Source organism: Sorex araneus, chromosome 2 (assembly GCF_027595985.1).
Source record: "Sorex araneus isolate mSorAra2 chromosome 2, mSorAra2.pri, whole genome shotgun sequence".
Lineage (NCBI taxonomy): Eukaryota > Metazoa > Chordata > Mammalia > Eulipotyphla > Soricidae > Sorex > Sorex araneus.
This window is the reverse complement of record NC_073303.1, coordinates 7,218,081-7,237,889: the sequence shown is the minus strand read 5'-3', so window position 1 is coordinate 7,237,889 and position 19,809 is coordinate 7,218,081. Positions and strand designations below refer to the sequence as shown.

General features: G+C 48.6%; 1 protein-coding gene and 7 non-coding genes across 10 annotated transcripts; 5 read left to right on the top strand and 3 right to left on the bottom strand.

The window, feature by feature from the left end:
- Window positions 1-406: 406 nt before the first annotated feature.
- Window positions 407-7,453, top strand: LOC129402403 (uncharacterized). Of its 3 annotated transcripts, none has more exons than XM_055128910.1 (2): window positions 407-1,072; window positions 7,200-7,453. In XM_055128910.1, the coding sequence occupies exons 1-2, from the start codon at window positions 756-758 to the stop codon at window positions 7,357-7,359; spliced, it is 477 nt and encodes a 158-aa protein (XP_054984885.1). In that variant the 5' UTR covers window positions 407-755; the 3' UTR covers window positions 7,360-7,453. The 3 variants fall into 3 exon arrangements, with proteins under 3 accessions (XP_054984885.1, XP_054984884.1, XP_054984883.1); XM_055128909.1 differs by having other exon boundaries at window positions 7,176-7,453; XM_055128908.1 differs by lacking the exon at window positions 7,200-7,453 and adding an exon at window positions 1,338-1,826.
- TRNAI-UAU (transfer RNA isoleucine (anticodon UAU)) lies at window positions 1,219-1,312 on the top strand. Its single transcript has 2 exons — window positions 1,219-1,256; window positions 1,277-1,312. It is a non-coding gene; the product is annotated as a tRNA-Ile (tRNA).
- A 1,525-nt stretch (window positions 7,454-8,978) lies between the features above and the next one.
- Window positions 8,979-9,051, top strand: TRNAF-GAA (transfer RNA phenylalanine (anticodon GAA)). Its single transcript has one exon. It is a non-coding gene; the product is annotated as a tRNA-Phe (tRNA).
- Window positions 9,052-10,399: 1,348 nt separating this feature from the next.
- TRNAI-AAU (transfer RNA isoleucine (anticodon AAU)) lies at window positions 10,400-10,473 on the top strand. The gene has a single exon. It is a non-coding gene; the product is annotated as a tRNA-Ile (tRNA).
- An 879-nt stretch (window positions 10,474-11,352) lies between these two features.
- Window positions 11,353-11,425, bottom strand: TRNAR-ACG (transfer RNA arginine (anticodon ACG)). Its single transcript has one exon. It is a non-coding gene; the product is annotated as a tRNA-Arg (tRNA).
- A 2,433-nt stretch (window positions 11,426-13,858) lies between these two features.
- TRNAV-AAC (transfer RNA valine (anticodon AAC)) lies at window positions 13,859-13,931 on the bottom strand. The gene has a single exon. It is a non-coding gene; the product is annotated as a tRNA-Val (tRNA).
- Window positions 13,932-16,985: 3,054 nt separating this feature from the next.
- TRNAT-AGU (transfer RNA threonine (anticodon AGU)) lies at window positions 16,986-17,059 on the bottom strand. The gene has a single exon. It is a non-coding gene; the product is annotated as a tRNA-Thr (tRNA).
- A 1,741-nt stretch (window positions 17,060-18,800) lies between these two features.
- Window positions 18,801-18,874, top strand: TRNAI-AAU (transfer RNA isoleucine (anticodon AAU)). Its single transcript has one exon. It is a non-coding gene; the product is annotated as a tRNA-Ile (tRNA).
- The last annotated feature ends 935 nt before the right edge of the window (window positions 18,875-19,809 follow it).

Here is a 19,809-nt window from a genome sequence, read left to right as displayed (position 1 = left end):
TTAGACAGGAGAGATTGACGCACCTTCCACCGGAACGCCGGGGCCCCTGGCATTACATGCTGACCCTTCCGGGTGTGGCTTTTATCTGCCCTTGGATAAATTTTTCTTACACTCTAGAGAAATAGAGTTGTTGGACACGGAGCCGGGCAGGAGCAACTCCATCAGGCCTGTTCCTGCTTCACGTTTTGTTTTACTTAAACCTTTTTGTTTTTCTTAAAACCCCACTTCTCCCCCTCCCCCCTTGCTGGAAACTCGGCCTTGGCAAATAGTTTCCTAACCCCTAGCAGCTATCTATAGAGGCCACCTAGAAATGGGCAGGACAAACAGCTGCCAGGACGGCCTGAAGCATGTCGTAGTGACCCCTGACCCGTCTGGAACTGTCTGTTTGTACTGTTGGAGATGAGGAATGAAACTTGCAATTTTCACTTACATTCTTGTTTGAATGTGTAAGCGCGGGCTGTGGTGTAAGCAGTAACTATAAAACCAGCAGCTTTTCGCTTCCTGGGGGTCTTGCTTGGGCCTGCGTGCCGAGAAGCTTGACCCCAGCTCGCTGGCTGAATACGCTCCGCTTGCGTGTTGCATTACTGGCTGAACTCTTTGTGCACGTTCCGAGAGGGGGAAATTCTCCGCACCGGACCCTAACAGAGTGACCTTGAAGAAAGCAGCTGATAACTTCAGTCCATCACCATGCAAGTTCCGGCAGGCGCAGTGCAGCGGGGAAACCGAGCAGCTGCAGGGCCACCGTCCACGGGCAGATGCATTCCAGTGTCGTCTGCCTGGACCGACGCGTCCCCCGGTGCAGAGCCTTAACCACGAAGGGTAGCGACTGCTCCGTGGCCCTGATGCAGGCCCGTGCCGGGAAGGGGGGCAAGGCCGAGCCGCGGGACCCGAGGGGATCTGAGCGCAGGGCGGGCGGGGGGAGCCGGGCTCGACCCCCCCCACGCCCCCCACCCCGAGCGCCGGCGGCTCCGCGGGCAGCAGTGCGGCTCGAGGGTCTCCCAGTGCGCGGCGCCCGCGGGCCCCGAGGATGTGGGGGCGCCGCGGGGAGAATGCGGGACCCCCGCCCGCCCAGGTAGGCGCGATCACGGGCCCCGCGCGCGTTCGCGGGAGGGCGTGTGGGTGGGGGGGGCACGGGACGCAGTGTGTGGGGGAGGGGGGGGGGGGGTCGCCGCCTGGCGCGGGAGTGTAGAGAGCGCGCCGCCAGCGCGGGGAAAGCATGCTCCAGTGGCGCAATCGGTTAGCGCGCGGTACTTATACAGCAGTATATGTGCGGGTGATGCCGAGGTTGTGAGTTCGAGCCTCACCTGGAGCATGTTTTCTTCCCTTTGCGGTGTCAGTGGTCGCGGGCGGCTGCTCATCCTCCCCTACCTTCCCCCTGCAAACGCCTTCCCGCAAGAGGGAAGAGAGCTTGGTTCTCTTTTCCGTGAGGAGACAGACCTGAGAGTAACCGTTTTCACACTGCGACAGGAGCCAGGTCGAACCCGGGCTGCCCGCGTGCTCGCTCTTGGCCCGGCCACAGGAGCTAGGTCGAACCCGGGCTGCCCGCGTGCTCGCTCTTGGCCCGGCCGGGCCGCCTCTCCTCCTCCTCTCCTGTCTCTAAGAGGCTCCTGGGCTCTTGGGGACCCAGCCAGGAAGGTGGGCTCTGCCAATTTCTGCAGCGTTCACGGAGGCTCCCCGCTGTGCCAAGGGTGCACCCGGACAGCTTCGCGAGGGGCCTGAGCCCACCACCCTGTAATCGGTGCTTTGGCCAGAGCGCCAACGCCAGGGTCACAGAAACCATTTCCTAACGCGTGATGATGGGCTATGGAATTGTTTCCCAATTTCATCCGAAAATAAACACGTGTTTGGAGAGTTTCATTCATCCTACACCATGTCTGAAACAAAAGATTCAGGACTGCCCAGTTTTGTCCAGTCTCTCTGGGATTCTGTTCCATTCCCTAGGCTGCCCTTGCCTCCCCGGCCCTTCCCCACGGCCGTTCCCAGCCACCCCTTCTCTGCTCATGAGGACACGATGCCGGACACCCTCCATCACAGCGCCCCTAAACACTGGGGACTGGAATATCTTCACCTAGTTCTTTCATTCGAACCCTCAGTTCTGCCACTTGCTGACCGCTGGACACTTCTGCCCCAGGACAATCCCGGCGGGTCGGTACCATCCACAGGCCGGAAATGACCAAGCTCAAGTTCAGTGCTCCTGGCCTGATCATGCCAGATGCTGCCATTCCCCAATACGCAGTGTCCAGTACCCCCTTCCTGCCAGGACCATTCTCCATGCCAAGGCTATGGGGTTAAATTAAAAAGAGGTGTGCCCCTCAGAATAAATAATTACAAAGAGGAAACTCTGGAGGTTGAATTCTAGTATGAAAAAAATATAGTGAGGAGCTGGAGCAATAGCACAGTGGGTAGGGCATTTGCCTTGCACGCAGACAACCTGGGTTCGATTCCCAGCATCCCATATGGTCCCTTGAGCACCGCCAGGGGTAATTCCTGAGTGCAGAGCCAGGAGTAAGCCTTGTGCATCGCTGGGTGTGACCCAAAAAGAAAAAAAAATACAGTGAATTAATCATTATAAAAAATAGACTCATTCTCCGCCCCGGCACTTGGTGATTGGCCACTCTTGCGTTGAGCTATGTAGTCCACTTTTGTCCTCACTGGAGAAGTCAGCTGGTGACCTCTGAGCACAGTACTTCTCTCCCCACTTACAACTCTCTAAATAAATCTCTTTTTCATCGGGGGAAGGTGAGGGAGATGGCGCACCCAGCAGTGTTCAGGGCTTACTCCCAGCTCCACACTCAGGGGTAACTCCCGGCAGGGCTCTGGGGACCAGATGGGGTGCTAGAGATTGATTGCAGGTCAACCCGTGTGAGGGCAGTGTCCTACCCACTGTACTGTGTCTCCAGCCCCTAATTAAGTCTCTTTATTATTATTACTATTTTTTTTTTTTAGGGTGGTGGGTTTGGGCCACACCTGCCTCTGAGTTCATTCTCCTGGATCATTCCTGGCGAGCCTTGGTGGACCATGGAGAGTGCCAGGGATCGAACCTGCGTTGGCTGTTGCAGGGTTCTACATGCCGTACAGTAAATCTCTTGAAAGAAAAGTATTCTTCTTCAAAGAAACTTTTTTAATGGGCAACTAAGCAATGTGGTGATAACACCTGGTGATGCACAGGGGTTATTCCTGGCTCTGCACTCAGGAATTACTCCTGTCAGTGCTCAGGGGACCCTATGGGATGCTGGGCATCAAACCCTGGTCGGCCATGTGCAAGGCAAACGCTGTACCCGCTGTGCTATAGCTCTAGCCCTGAAATTTTTTTTTTAATCAAATTTCTGAGATACACAGTTACAAGGCTGTTCATGAAGCATTTCAATTATTCAATGTTCCAACCCATCCCTGCACCACTGTACAGTTCCCACCACCATTGTCCACAGCTCCCCTCCCACCCACACCTGCCTCTATAGCATATGGCAGGCACTTCTCTCTCTCTCTCTCTCTCTCTCTCTCTCTCTCTCTCTCTCTCTCTCTCTCTCTCTCTCTCTGGCACTATGGTTTGTAATACAGGTACTGAGAGGTTATCATGTAGGTCCCTTTACCTCCTCGCAGGACTCAGTTCTTGTCCAGAGTGATCACTTCCTAATCTCATTGCTATAGTGGTCTAACTGTCTAACTGCCTAACTCTGTCCTAACTGCCCCCGCTCCCGCCCATGGTGACAAGTTTTACTTCTTCTTCTTCTTGTTGCTTGCTAGGGATTGAACCCAAGTTTTATCCAACAAGGCATGCGCTTTATTCTTCAGGCACATCCCAGAGCCCGACTTACTAATTTTATAGAGAAAACGAAAAATGAAAGTAGAATAAGTGAGGAGGGGGTGACAGCCAGGGTAGGTGCTGGTGGCGCGGATCCATACAGGGTTGGTAGCACCAGAGTCCCCGAGCAAGTGCCTTTGAAGCGAGGCAGAGGGCCACGGGGGAAGGTCTTGGGTCAGACTGAGGGAAGCATCAACCAGGGCCTACATGGATGTGACCCAAGGCGGAGTTGGAGAAGAACCAGGAAAAGAGGATGCTGAAATATGTGCTTCATCACAAAACCATATATAGATAGATAGATATACATACATATACATATATATATACAATGTATATATATATATATACATACACCAAACATTGGGTCCCACCCGTAGCATGCTCAGGGCTTACTCCTGGCCCTGTGCTCAGGCATGACGCCTAATGGGGGCCTGGAAAGCTTGGGTAAGGTCTAGGACTGACTTTCCTTTCCTGCAAAGAGCAGATCCTTGAGCCAGCTTGAGAAATAAGCCAGTGGGATTATCCCCCCCACCTGTCCCTGCCCCAGTTCCAGGCCAGAACAAGCGGATTCCAGGCGCCGCTGGGTGGCCGCCTCGTGGGACGTGAGGGTCCGTGCCATGTAGATGCCTGGGATTCACCAGGAGTTTTCCTGTGGTGGGTGGCCAGCAGGGTGGAGTAGAGCAGGGTGCGAGCACTCTTTCCTTGAGTCCTCCTCCCTGGTGCCCCACTTTACTGAGCCGTGGGCAACACTTCCATTTCAAGATGCCAAGTAAAGAGCAGATGAGCTTGAAGAAAGTAAAAGGAAGGAAATCCTAAAAGTAGTAGAAAAAAATCCATAAAAAGAAAGTGAAGGGCTGGAGCGATAGCACGCGGGTAGGGCGTTTGCCTTGCACGCGGCCGACCTGGGTTCAATCCCCGGCATCCCATATGGTCCCCCAAGCACTGCCAGGAGTAATTCCTGAGTGCAAAGCCAAGAGTAACCCCTGAGCATCTCTGGTGTAACCCAAAAAAAAAAAAAAATCACTGTCATTTTATTTTTTATTTTTATTTTTTTTCTTTTAAAAAATTTTTTATTAATGAATCACTATGAGGTACAATTACAAACTTATGAACTTTCATGTTTACATTTCATTTATATCCCTCCACCATGCCCATTCTCCTCAATCAATGTTCCCAGTATCCCTCCCACCACCCCCACCCCAACCCCCACCACCCCACCCTGCCTCTGTGGCAGGGCATTCCCTTTTGTTCTCTCTCCTGTTGGATGTTGTAGTTTGCAATAGAGGTATTTATTGAGTGGCCATCATGTTCGGTCTATAGTCTACTTTTGGCACACAGCTTTCAACCTGAGTGGGTCCTCCCAATAGTCTCTACTAGGTGTTCCCTTCTGATTTCTACCTCTTTTTTTTTTTAACAACACGCAGTAAAAATTTATTCATATTAATAACTCCATTTGTCATGGGGGTTGTTGCTTAGATGTATGGGATGGCACATGCATGCTGGCTCTCTGCACTAAGTCATTTTAAAAATAACACAGTGGGTAGGGTGGGGCAGACCTGGGTTTGAGTCAAGCATCCCATTGGTCCCCCGAGCACCACCAGGAGTAATTCCTAAGTGCAGAACCAGGAATAACCCCTGTGCATCTCCGGGTGTGACCCAAAAAGCAAAACAAACAAACAAACAAATAAATAAATAAATGAATAAACAAATAAAATAACACAGTGGGGAGCTGGAGAGAGAGTATAGCGGGTTGAAAGAGATAGGTGGCTGAGAGGAAAATCAAAGCAGATTTATTGGGGTGCTCCTGGGCAGAGTTCACAGGTCTTCACAGAGGACAGTGAAGTCGCCCCCGAATTTTTTGGGTGGATTTACAGTGAAGTACAGGAGGTGTGGGGGGAGGAAGGATGCGAGGTTAGAGGGCGATGGAGAGGTGTAGGCTGGCTCTGGGGCCTACTGTTGTCAGTAGGGCTTTTCAGGAATTCCAACCGCAGTAAGAAACCCCCTGGTGATGCTCACGGGCGGTTTCAAGGTGCCCTATTCTGAGCCCCCTTCGAGGACCCAATATTTTGGCTATTTCTTTATAAAAGGGGTGGAGGGGGGTTAGTTCCAAGCTACTTCCTATGCGGCAGGATGAGGTGGGGCTGGAGAGAGTCAGGAACAGGATCAGCAGGGAGAGCCCTGGCAGGGGGTATGATGAAGGAACAGCTGGGTAACACAGGAGGCGGGGGGCCGGGGCTGTTTCTTGGATGCAAGACGGGATAAACTTAAGGAGATGTGAGGCAAGAAGAAAAAGAATGATGAGGCCCACAAGGGATCTAATGAGGGCCAGTAGCCAGTTCGTCCTGCAAGTGGAGGTACTTAGAGTTTGTAGAATATGTTCCCTCCCCACTGTGGTACAGGGGTCCCATCCCTGAGTGGGGGTGCAGGTGTCAAACTGGAGGCTCTTAAACTGAGATCTCCCCGAGACACATGAAGACAAGTTGCAATGCAATAAGCAAAGGGTCTTTATTGGCTAACTTGAGCTAGGGCCTTCATCTGACTCACTGACACAGTGGCAGTCTTCTCAGAACAAGCGGCCCCAACTCTCAGAACTGAGGGGCTTTTATACTGTAATATTATATAACAGGGACTTTCTGGCCACAGTCTGAGGGGCTTTCCACTACTTACACTTAGCTAACTGGTTATAAGTTGGAGTTACATAAGGGTTACATAAGAGTTATAGTAGGGTTGCATAGCTGGGGCTTCCCTACCTGCATCTTAGTTGGCCTCATCATGACTATCTCAGTTCGGGGAAATCATGACTCAGTTATAGGTATATCTGTGCTCAATTCTAGGAATTCCAGAACTGAAACTCAGGTCTAGCTTCTTCTGGCTTCTTTATGAGCCTGCCATGGCTCCGCCTTTGCTTCCCTATCTCTCAGGCTTCTGGGGGAAGGGCCCCCAGTGGGGAGCAGGCAGGGCCGAGCAGGGGGCCGGGGTGCTTGCCCTTGATGCAGGGGCGACAGCAGTCTCTGTGTTTATTTACAGTTCCCAAGTTCTTCAATATTTTCATAAATGAAAATACTTCATTTCTAGTTTGGCGCCCAGGTATCTTTTATTATTTCTGATGTTTTTATTCTTTCCTCCCCTTTAGTAAAAGAAAAAAAAGCTACATCTTGAGAATGAATTTTTGAAGGGCTGCAGAGCATGGGGGTGGCCCCCAAACAAAAGCAAAATGAAACCCAAAAAAGATTAATACTTCTATGTCACATGAAACGAAGGATCATTCTAGATCATTCCGGGTGGTGCTTGGGGACCAGTAGAGGTGCTGGGAATTGAACGTAGGTCTTCAGCACTCAGGGCGAGCACCTTCCTTGCTTTAACATCTCTCCAGCCTCTTGACTCTCATTTTCACTAGGAGCCACTCCAGCCGCGCTGAGGAAGAGCAGAGGCGCGCCCTGAACCCCAATCTTTTCATGCTTGGGCCCCAGACTGCTACGACCACAGCTGCGGTCATGAACTGGAATCAGGACAAGTTTATAAACTGCTTTTTTCACGGAAATAAGAACATAGATTAAGGACAAGGCTAGCATGAGCGCCAGCGGCCCGGATACCGCTTCGGAGTGAGAGCTAACCGAAGTCTCTGACGAGCTTATTAGCCACACTGAGGACCTTTATTAGTCCGCAGGGGCTGTCCGGCCTGAGAGCGAGGGTCTCGGTGTACTGAACAGCCTGGAACCCGAGTCCAGGAAAGGGTTTTAAACATTCCTCATCACCGTCTGCTTGGCAACGTCAGTCTGCTGTCTACCAGGTAAGCAAGCGTATTTTTAGTATAGAAGCCAGATGTTTGTGGTTAGCCTTGAATGGTGGGAAAAAATTCTACTTGGCAGCTGGAAAGAGCAATGTGTGATGATGTCTTTTTGGCAGGCGTGCTCCAGGCATCCTGTACCTTAGGCTTTGGAAACATCCTGTTTCTCGGCTGTTCTTTTGAGCTACCTTCTTTCCCTGCTAAACTTTGGGTTGCCTAGTCACAATATAAGAATACTGACTGAAAAAAAAATTACTGACTGATTCACTGTCAGTGACGTTGAAAAACAATATAATACATGGAGAGAAAGTTTACAATAGTGGCTAACTGGCTAACCCTAACCCTAACTACAAGGAGTTTTGTATAAACTTGTAAATTTCATCAAGCTGTACTTTTTCCATGAACTGGGTGCACATCTGGAATTGCTCAGGGGTTACTCCTGGCTCTGCGTTCAGGAATTCCTCCAGTGGTGCTCAGGGAACTATGGGATACTGATTGTCCCACCTGCTGTACTATCACTGTGTCTCCTCAAGCAGGTAAGATGGATCCTGTTTAAGGTACTTTCCTTTCACGCAACTGACCTGGATTCAATCCCTGGCATCCCATATGGTCCCCTGAGAATTGCCGGGCGTGATTCCTAAGTGAGAACCAGGAGTAACCCCAGAGTGTGGCCAAAAACAAAACAAACAGCAAAAAAAGTGTAGATTAAAAAAAAAATAGAATAAAAGCGGTGGGGAGAATAAAAACAATAGAAGTAATAAAAGATATTTGAATGCCAAACTAGAAATGATCCCAAGTGAGTTCTAGGAAACGTCCATTCATACCACCAGGAAACGTCCATTCATACCACCAGGAAGTGTAGAACCACCTCTCCCTTTTGACTTCACTCTGATTTTTTTGTTTCCCCGAACATATTCCAGAAACATAGATTAGACTGCGTTTCCCCATCATCTGATCTTTATGTTGATTTAAGTCCCTCCTACCCCTCCGCTCCCCAATTATTTTTGAAAGGAGGAAACGTTTCATTTACTTTTCAGAAAAAAAAACTATGGATTTTCTTTTATCATTTATTTCCTTTATGGGAAAGGAAACTATGAATTTTCTTTTTTATCATTTGCCCTGCCCCGCACCCAATATATCATCCAAAACCACTTCTTTGGTCGGGCGGCCACCTGGTGGTGCTCAGGACGTACTACTTGGCTTTGCTTTTGGGAACCGCTCTTGGCGGTGTGCGAGGGGACCGTAAGAGCCGTGGGGGATTGAACCCGGGCCGGCGGCGTGCAAGGCAAACGTCCTAGCCACTGCGCTGTCTCTCTGAGACCCTGAAAACAGGTTTAAGAAAAGGTTACTTAAGAGCAACTTACAAAAAAGAGAGGCTGTGTATTCGTCGCCGAAATAGCTCAGTTGGGAGAGCGTTAGACTGAAGATCTAAAGGTCCCTGGTTCAATCCCGGGTTTCGGCAGTTGCTTTTTCTTCCGCAACGGGCGTTTGACTTTTTCTAACTAGGTGTTGAGTGACCTGTGGACTCATTGTTGGTAACATCCACACACGATTTCATTCAGAAGCGCAGTAGGAAAAGACTGAACCTTGGGGGATCTGCATTCTCCCCGCTAGCACAGTGAAGGTGGTGAGAACAGCAGATCTAAATCTTTGATTTTACCAGCTGGGAAAATGTTGGATTTTCTAGACCCAGGTGTTTGCTTCAGAAGGAGGAACAAGTGCCCGGGTTTGCGCCGGGTCTGGGTGGGAAACTTGAGGCAGAGTCCGGGAAAGTCAGGGAGAGGAGCTTCGCCACCCTGAGGACCACGTTGTCTGCGATTAAAACAACATTGAGAGTTTTTGTGCATCATCGAATTTGCTTAGACGCCAGTGGGCTCGAAAATCGGGGAAGCACCAAAGAAGTAATACAGCCCAGAAAGAGGGAAGGATAGAAGGATTTTTTTGCTGCGTGATTCAGGGAGGAAACCAATCCCCCGGCCGAGGACCGAAGGTTTCGTCCCGCAGTTCCTCGCCCCCTCCGCCCCCCGCCCCCCGCACCAAGCTGAAGCCTTTGGTTCACAGGATGGAAGTTTGAGTGACACCCCAAGTCACTGGACGCGCCTCGGGCTTATTCCTGGCGCTTTGTTCAGGGACCACGCCTGGCGGGGCTCGGGGAACCACCCGTGATCCCGGGACACGCTGTTCGATCTCTCCCGCCCCTGAATGGGAAAATTCTGCAGGACGCAACCGCAGTCTCCAGTCACCGCTGCAGTCCCTTGCACGGGCCTCAGGACCACAACAGGGTGACCAGAGACTCCAGACTATTCGGCCCCCCCTTGGTCCAACAGTGGGTGTCACTGCCCAGGAGCTCAGTGTAGACATTTAACCGCGCTTCGCGGAACGCTGAGCTCGTCTCTGCACCCCGCCCTCGCCTTCCTGGCGATTACGAAACCGATTTGAAAAAAAATCACTGGTCATGACGTCACAAGCCTGAAAAGAGAAGTGTGCGGTGCGTGAACCAGCGCGGGAAAAGAACGGAGGGCTTTCTTCCTTGAGCATCGAAAATCCTATTTCAGCTTATCTGCACAGATAGATTAGACGCAGTTTCTGCACAAACATTTTTCCTGGAAATCTGTAGTATTGAAGAATCTAAGTGGTTTAGGTATTTTTCTTTTAGTTGAAGTTTATAAATATGGCTTGAAGCTCTCTTTTGACTAGAAGATGAATGATAATTCTGCTTGTATTTGGACACACACAAAAGCGAGGGAAGAAAGAAAAAAGTTTTCATGTTAAGAAATACCAACTTCCTCAAAGAAACGCCTACCAGTCCTGGCCGGTTAGCTCAGTTGGTTAGAGCGTGGTGCTAATAACGCCAAGGTCGCGGGTTCGATCCCCGTACGGGCCAGTGGGTCGTTTCTTTTGACCTGAGTCTTAAAATTCATTAGGTAGAATCGAAAACTCGGGCAATTCTGCACTACCCCTGCAAGGGTTTCAGCTTGTGCTGCGTTTCTTTTTCAATCAGGAATTGGTTCCCGGAAACACCACTTCCTTCTAGTTCTTTCTACCGGCTTGGAAGGACTTGTCCTCCTTGGCTTTCGGGGAAAAGCCGCTCCCTTCGCTGGACAGAGCTTGTGGCGCCTCCCGATCTGCTCCACCGCCCCACGCCGGGAGCCGGGCGGCCGCGTGCCCCGCTGCACCCCGGGCCGGGCCCCGGGTCGGCTCCCACCGGGCGGGGCACGGCCGGGACACTGAGGCTGCGGTCGGAAACGCAGCCACAGATTGACTTGCATCTCGGGGGGAGTGTGAGGACTTTCTCTCCCCGGCTCGAGTCCCCGCCTGCCCTGACCTCCGGCACCACCCCGAGCCCCTTCGGAGCGCCCCGCGCCTCCCGCCTCTTCTCCAGGGGCGTTTCGCTTTGGCCGTTGGCCGTTTCTAGGCTCCCGCCGACGGCGCTGAACTCTGTTGGTCTCAACGTTTTCCCAGGAGACAGACGTCCCTTTTTTTTTTCTGTTGGCAATAGCCACGCGGGCACACAGCTGTGCAGGGCGCACCCCTGGGAGCCGGGACTCCCCGGGAGCTGGGGGTGCAGGTGACCGGGCGTTGATGGAGCTGTTGGAGCGAAAACGGGTCCTTTCAGGAAGACACCAAAAGGCGGGAGGAGAAAATCTTACAGTATCGGAGTTCCAGGAAAACACATTTATTCCAAGAACTTTTGAAAATGGTTTAATGATTCTTTTGAAAAAGACAACCACCGGCTTACGTGGGGCAATAAAATGTGCCTCAACGAGCCAGCCAGGAGTCGAACCTAGAATCTTCTGATCCGTAGTCAGACGCGTTATCCATTGCGCCACTGGCCCGCACACAAGTAACCCTCTCGATATAAGTACTTTCCTTAATATACTCAGTGGTATGGTGGGGCCTTTTGTTCGTTTGTTTTTTAAAAAACAGGGATTAGAATCGAAACCTGCTCACTCTCTGAAAAAAGCATTCCTTATTTTGCTTACCAAAAATAAATACCTATATAAAGTCATTTATTGACAAACATCAACCTTCACTTCTGCTGACTCTGCTTGGGAACTTGTTTGGTGCTTAGTAACTGATTTTTGCTGCTTAACAAATGTCTGTTACTTAAATAAATCTCTCTGCACAGGATTTATGATTCAAACACGAGTCTTCTGGGCTCCGCATTATGCGCTGTTATCCAATTAGACAAGGATTTATTTTTCTCAAACCGTTTCTCAAAACCCTGTTTTTTGCTGTTTCCATGTGAGCAAGGAAAAGCTTTTCTTTCCTCTATTTTGTGGCATGAATTAAAGCTCCGAGTTAAACTGACAGAAGAGGGAAAGTGCGTATATTTTATTGATATAATATTTAAATTTTTACCTGACAGGCTTCACAGAAAAGAAGTGAACATCCAAAGAAACTATCAGATGCTCTTACATCACTTTAGGAAAAGGCAATACATGGTAAGAGTAGTAACTAGACAAAAGAAAAAAAATAAAGGTGGGGAGATGGGAATTTGGGCTTCTAGAAGCCGATTATAGGAAGGAGGGGGAACGTGTAAATATCTGACCGGTATTGGAAGCTTGGTTTGTATTAGTTTATCTTCCTTTCAGCTTCCCACTCTGATGATAAGGCTTATTCCTTGGTAAGAGTAGAGAGAGGAACGCTTCCACACAGGGAACTGCAGGCTTTCTTTCGAGACAGAACAGACAGCCCTTCTTGAGTTTGCCTTATTTCAGTGACCTTTAAAATCATCCTTAGAGGCTGCGATGGCCCAGAAGACTGGAGTGTATGCTTTGTGGGAAGATCCAGGTTTATCTGGTCCACTGAGTCAGAAATAGCCTCCCAGCTCCATCCCCAGAGCTGCCGTGGCCCCAAATCAAAATAATTATTTCTATATACATGCATAATCATATTATTCCGATCCCCTTCATCCGTTATTTTATTGAAACCAAAATGGGAACTAAATGCTAGAGCAGTTTTCCTTTATTGGCAGCTGTTAATCCAGAGATTTCGCTTTCCAGCTAGAGATGAACACGCCGAAGGGGCAGCTGCTATGGTTGCTGACGATCATGTACTTGATTTTTAGCTGCAGAAGCGGAGGCATGGATAGGTGGAGTCATTGTCGAAAAAATTTAAAAAAAAAACCACACGCGTAAGGTATAAAATTGGGAGCTCGCATTTGTGTTCCTGAGCGCCTGGAGCGTGTGCCCCTCAGTGCCCAGGGTTCTAGAACAAAGACAGAACTCTGACGAGCTGCAGGAAGAGGATGAACCGAGTAGAAGCTGCGGGAGGGTTTTGCCGTTGCAGGGAGAAGGCGCTGAGTTCTGGGAGAGTCGCTTTGATTCCCCGAAAGCCGGGGCTTGGGGGGATTCGAGAAAACCATGCGAGGCTCTGGGTTCCCCCGAGGTCTGGAGTTGGGGGTCGCGCCCGGGTTCCCACCCCGAGCCAGGCTTAGCCCCCGCTGCCACCCAGGACGCTGAGTCGGGCTGGGGGCGAGGTGGGACGCACCGAGATGCAGTTCCAGGCCCGCCCCAGCCGCTGCTCCCGCGGGAAGGGACCGGGAGATAAAGGTGGGCGACTCTGCGCGACACAGCGACCCGGGCTGCTGGGGGGACGAGTCTCCTGCGCGTGACCCCGCCTTTCCCATGACGCTCCCGCCCCGGGCACGCCGGCCGGCTTTTGGAACGGCGGCATTGCCCTGCACCAGTCGTCGGAGGTGACAGCATCGTCACCTCCCGTGGTCCCTCAGCCGCCACCGCGGGGCCCGGCGGGGTCAGTTCCTAACTGCGGGGCCCTTGAAGTTCCGGAGAGTCATTTTGTTGCTGAAACCCGTTTGCGTGCCCAGGAATCTCGGGGGGCTGCTCCCTCCACCCCAAACTCCCCTCCCCCAACCCCATCTCTGCCAGCTCCTGGACACCAACCAAGTGGAGAGCGTCAAGTTAGGGCGGGGTGGGGGAGGGACCCGGGTTTCCAGGCGAATGGAGCAGTCCCCTTCCCCTCCCCCTGCCCTGCCCGTCCTTTTCCTTAAATCACCTCCAGAGACACGGTTGCTAAGTTGTTCCTGATGGGGTTTCTCTCCTACAGTGTCCCAACTCCCGTCCCTTCTCCAGTGTGTATTTCCCACCACCAATGTACCCAGTTTCCCTGGGGGTGGGGTGGGGTGGAAATGTTTTTGTCTTTAATCTCAAGATCCCATAAGCACAGCAGAAGTTCCGGTACATTTTCAGGTCTGTTGATGCATAAAGGTTCGCTTAGAAGCAAAGGTGAAGTAAAAGGACTCCTGATGTTTCCGCCCGGTTTCGAACCGGGGACCTTTCGCGTGTTAGGCGAACGTGATAACCACTACACTACGGAAACGATGGTCCTGTTAGGAAAAGAAGAAGCAAAGGTTCTTAATTCACCAGATCCTGGGGAAATTATCTTAAAATTTCTTGCTATTGTAACTAACAATTTATAACCTTATGGCACAGGAAAATACATTTACTGTGGCGTGCACCGCATCCTACTCGAAAAAATAAACACTTCTTTTTTTAAAAAAGAAAATATCCCAGTATTCTTTATGTTTATACTCCTGAGAAATGGCACCAGTGTTCTTTATGTCTGTATTCCTGAGAAATGGTACCAGATCTGAGACTTAATAGATGGAAGAAAGAAGAGAATTGCAGAATGGTTAGAAAGAGGATTTGGTCTTCGGTAATGAAATGGACTGGATAGTTGGAAGAAATTCTGAGAGTTCTAAGGAAAGATTAACTCAAGAGACTCAGCGATGTGTCAAAGTGTAACTGTCATCTGTGGAAGGTACCAAGGTGATTTTCCGTGTGTGACAAGGTAGGTATAAGATTCAGAGAACTTTTAACAATCTATGGGGGTTTGACACTCCTAATTTTGGTGTGCTGCTTCTGATATATATATATATATATATATATATATATATATACACATACATCTATTACATTCTGATATATATATCAGAAGCATATATATATATATGAAGCATACATATATATTCACCATTGAACAGTCCCAGCTCAGACAGAGAAATATGTGAATATGTAGTAAGTACTGTAGAATCCAGACAATATAGTTGTCTGATAGTAGCACTATTTCGAAGTAGTTATCACAATCACTTCACACACTTAACTTGATTGGACACCCCCTCCTCCCCCGCCCCAAGCTGAAACACTAATTTCTCTTTTCCCAACATTTTTCATCATTATTATCCTTTACCTTTGCAGAAACATTTTGTTCAAATCTTTTCACCAAACTTTATCCAATGCTCAATGACGGGAATACTTGAGCAGCTAGACAGGAGAAAGAACCCCTCCATTAGCCTGAAAGAGTCTGATCTGAGACCTCGGTTTACATTAAGAGCACAAAGGACTCACCATCATTTGTGAATCCCAGTCCAGGTCACATTCAGTAAGGTGGGCTTGAACAGAGAATGACTTAGGCCAAAAAGGAAAATATTTCATTTAGAGAGAAGTCTCTTTGGCCAAAGCACAATTGAGATGCCAGGAACGTGTTTAAAAATTGTTTTTTAGACATAAAATAAGTATTACGTTAAGAGAAAAAGAGAGTGGTTATCAGAGGCCAAGGGAAGAGGTGTGGACTGGGTAGAAGCGACCAGCCCTAGGACTGTGATGGTGGGAATTGTGTTACAGGTACAGGTACGAAGCTCTGCTCCAGAAACTCATATAGGGCAGAAAACTGATGCTAACTTAATAAACAGCTGGAGAGGAGTGGAGAGAATAGTGGACAGGGCCCTTGTCTTACATGTGTCTGACCCAAGTTCAATCCTCGACACCCCGTATGGTTCCCCGAGCTCCCTAGGAGTGATCCCTGAGCAAAGCCAAGTATGACCTGGAAACCTAAAATAAATAAGCATTTGGAAGTATGTCTGTGTAACTTTTTAATACAGTAGCAGCCTTTCATCATTTTGTACCGGTACATACTCAAGCTCTTCTGGAGGTAATGTCATCGATTACATTCAATTCCGTTTATAGCGCTTCTTTGAAAATGTCAGTCTCCTGACACAGCAAAATTCCCAGATACTCAACACAGGTGTGCTCGATCGGGGATTTCTGGTGAGGAACTGCAGAGGATGCGATCCATTTCTCAGAGAAATCTGTGACTAGATTTGTAGAGTCTTGACAATCTTAAAGCAGATCTTAGAATGACAAGTGAAATAGAGTAGCTAAAACGGAACTAGCTTAGCTTTCCGGGTTTGATGTCTTTCTCAGCACTTTCACATAAAAAATCTGTTTAGAAAAGAATACACGATCTCAAGCCTCAACATGCCTGTTCACTAGCTCCCAGGCTTTCATTACTTTACTTTGTCACTAACCATTCTTCTTTGAGGATCCATCAAATTTTCCTCTTTTTAAAATTTTCAGGAGTAACAACAATAGTGAGTTTTGTGTTGCAATATGGAACGTAATCAAGGTAAAGAGAAAATGAAGCGAAATTCTTCAGTTATACAGTTTGGGGTGGGGGGGCAGGGGCGGTGGGTATACTGTGGATTTTGGTGGTAGAATATGGGCACTGGTGAAGGGATGGTGTTTGAATATTGTATAACTGAGACATAAACCTGAAAATTTTGTAACTTTGCACATGGTGATTAAATAAAAATTAAAAAAAAAGGTAGGAAACTAGGAAACACCCAACCTTTCAATGGTAAAGCAAAGTTCATTTTATATTTTCTGTTGCAAAAGTAATTGTGATAATTAAATTAAAAGATTATATAAAATTAATAAAAAATTAAAAAAAATAAAATTTTCAGGAGTGATGTAGAGTCCAGATCATTTAAAAAGTAGAAACAAATAGTTTAACACTTAAAGTTTAGATTTTTAAAAGCTCTTTAGAAAAAAGAAAAAACTTCACTTTAGAATAGAAGAAAGAATAAGAGAGCATAGGGAAATTGCAGGTTTACTAGAAAATGTGGTAAGGAGCAGAAAAATTCCAGAAGTTTAACTCACCACCATAACCATGGGTCAGTTTATCTAGTGTATTAGTTATTGTACCTTAAAGATTATTGATAAATATGATACATATGACTTTCAGTTAGAACTCATGACCATTAATGGTGCAGTGTAACAAAAAAATTGGAGTGCTGACTTTATTTCAAGTGTACTGAGGATCCTGAGATTGTAAACACAAATTTTAATAACCAAGAAAATCCACAGTAATCAGTGGCTGAATAAATAGCAGTACTCCTACATTAGAAAGAAAAAAAAACCTCACATGATGTTTAAGATGTGCTTAAATGCAATTATTTGATGTTTGATCTCAAGTGGTAAGACAAAGTAGAACTGAGGGTAGGGAAATAGCATCTAGTCTTAATAAATAATCTATCTGTATTCACATGAATTTTCCCCTTCACAGTCAGGTATAATGAAAAGCACAAGTCAGTAGAGGCCCCGCTGGGATTCGAACCCAGGATCTCCTGTTTACTAGACAGGCGCTTTAACCAGCTAAGCCACGGAGCCAAGCTGACAAAGCTTTTAATTTCATAATTATTTAGAGGTAATGTCGCATTTCCCAGTTGTCAACGATCCCACTAATCGGTTCCCTAGGTTTTAACAGACATTTGGTCTCAGTCAAATGCAAATGTCTTTCTGGAAGGATAAACACAAGAACTGGAGACTATTTTCTCCTGGAAAAGTTTCCTATAAGGATAGATCCCTCCCGCGAGGGCGGCACTTTCGCTAAATCATAAAGGAAGCAGAAATTGACTTTCTGCTCGTCCTATCTTTGTCGAAACAACCTCGGCTCTCGTCTGTGATCGCAGGGAGGGCCCCTATTCAAGGCTGGGTTCGTATCTGGCACGTGGCTCGGGCACCTGCCCAATGGTACCTTGCTTAAAGGGATCTTCGTCGGGGTGGCAGCTCCAAAGGGCCATTTAGGGATCAGATGATCCCATCAGGGTCAGCCTCAGCCGATAGCGCCTCCCTGGACCTCTCATGGCTGTGGATTCTAAGAGCATTCTCGGCGTATTGCTTCCCAGGGAGAATGCAGGAGACGGAAGCCTATCTCGATTCCTTCAAAACGAGTCTGACTGAGGCCCAGGCTTTCAGAAATCTCTGACCAAAGCCAGCGCTCCAGTCAAACAAGAATTACAATAACATTCTGATCTCAAAGTTCGCAATCCCCCATACAAAGATATCTACTTCTAAAGATGTGCAGAAAAGTGCTACCAAACGGTTTGGGGGTGGGGGGCGGGGACCATGATAATAGAGGCAAAGAACTGAAATGAAAAGTTAGGAGGGAAATTGCAAATTAGGCTTGTCACAGAATTTAATTCACATGTCTGGAGGGGAAAAAAAGCGAATAACAAGTACCAAACTGGTACCCAAGAGAAGACTATTTACTTGTTCATAAAGAAGTCTCAAGAAGGCTTTGACAAGTAAACAAGCCGATGAGCTTCCAAAAACATCCCTGCGCCTAACAGTGTTTGAAGGGAGAGGGAGAGCGAGCGGCTGGTGACCCAGGAGACGCTCTCCGGGCCCGCCGGGGGTGACACCGGCCTGCAGGGTCAGATCCGGCCTGGGAAGAGCGCAGCTTTCCAGGGAGCTTTCCCCGCTTCCTTCCTCGAGAGTTCCCGGTTTTCCTCCCCAGTCCAGAAAACGGTCCCGACTCGGGACAGGCCTGGTGACGTCACCCGTGGTCCCTGCCTCGGGAGCCCGGGAACGGTCCCGCCTCCGCGGATCCCAGCCCGGCTCCCGGGCGCCCCCTGGTGTCCGACGGCCGCTCTGCAGCGCCGGAGACCGCGTGGACAATGGATTCAGGGTCCCCGCGGCCGCGGCCCTTGCAACGCTCCCCACAACCCCCAACTCCCCGAAGCCAGGTGGCGACAGGTGGCAGGTTCCGGGTCCCGAAGCGTCCCGGAAGGAGCTGACTGACCCGCCCGCAGCGATGTCCGGGCTCGGAGCGCGCGCCAAGTCCTCGGGGGCGGCGCGGCGGCCGCGAGCCCCAGCGAGTCCCGCGGGCCTGACTCCGCCCGCGCCCGCCTGGGCGACTCGGAGGATTTTGACCGGGAGAAGAAAAGTGCTTTGAGGCTGGGTAGGAAGCTTTCCCTCCCCGTGCTAACGGGGAAAGATGGCGACAGGCCTGGGCAAGATTCCACTTTCGCAGAATAAACACCGGGGGGAGGGGGAAAAAAGAAAAAAAGAAAAACCCACAAATTTGTTTTGAGTCGTTTACAATTCGGAGCGCCCACGCCGCTATCCCGGCCGGTTAGCTCAGTTGGTTAGAGCGTGGTGCTAATAACGCCAAGGTCGCGGGTTCGATCCCCGTACGGGCCAACGTGGATTTTCTTTTCTTTGTCCTTCAAAGCCGAGTGTTTAGCGGCTTGAACTTTCCCTCTCTACTTTCTCCCGCTAACTTAGCGGGCTGCAGAGCAGTCTTGGAGTCTTAGCGGACCCCACGCCTCATTCGCGAGGAAAGCCCAAACAGAAGGCAGGTTTTTGTGTTTGGGTTTTTGTTGTCGTTGTTGTTATAGTTGATTTTCCGTGGGAAATAGTTTGTTGGAGGGGAAATGTTTTTGTTATTTCTTGATAACCTACATTTCAGATCACTCACTACCCCCCACTCTGCTTATTCCTGTATAAAATACAAAGAGATTTCCTGAAATTTCCTTTCCATCTCTCTCTTCAGCCCCCTAACCATCACCTCGCATATAAACTGCCCTTAGCTTCTCACTGTTTTTTTTCAGTCACATACAAGTAAGTATTGTAACTCAGTGCTGTATTCGGTTTCTCATTTGCACTCTTTTCTGTATATTTTCAGCTTTTTGCGCTATCAAAATCAGGCTTTATTTTGAATTGAACTGACCTGGCCAGCAAATGGTTTGATACAACCACTTTCAGGAAGTGTAGATTTTTTTCAACCCAGAGAAGCAGGCGAAGGCGATAGCCTTAATTTTTCATACATATGAACAAAAAGTCTCTTTCTTCAGTGTTTGAACACGGACTCCCAAGCTGCTCAGTGATTATAAAAACGGTGTAATTTTAATAGTTATTGGTCTGTTGCTTTCCAGTTTGGCAATCTATTATCCGTCGTGGAAAGAAAGTATTGCTCTGAATACTAAAATGTGTTGCAAGTGAATATGATTTCTAAAAGTACTCGTCAGCAACTTAAAATACGTAAGAAAAATAACAGATGAAGAAAAATCAAATCAACATAGAAAATGTAGTAACAATTGGCGAAACAGGTTGAAGAGGACATAGTTTTGTATTAT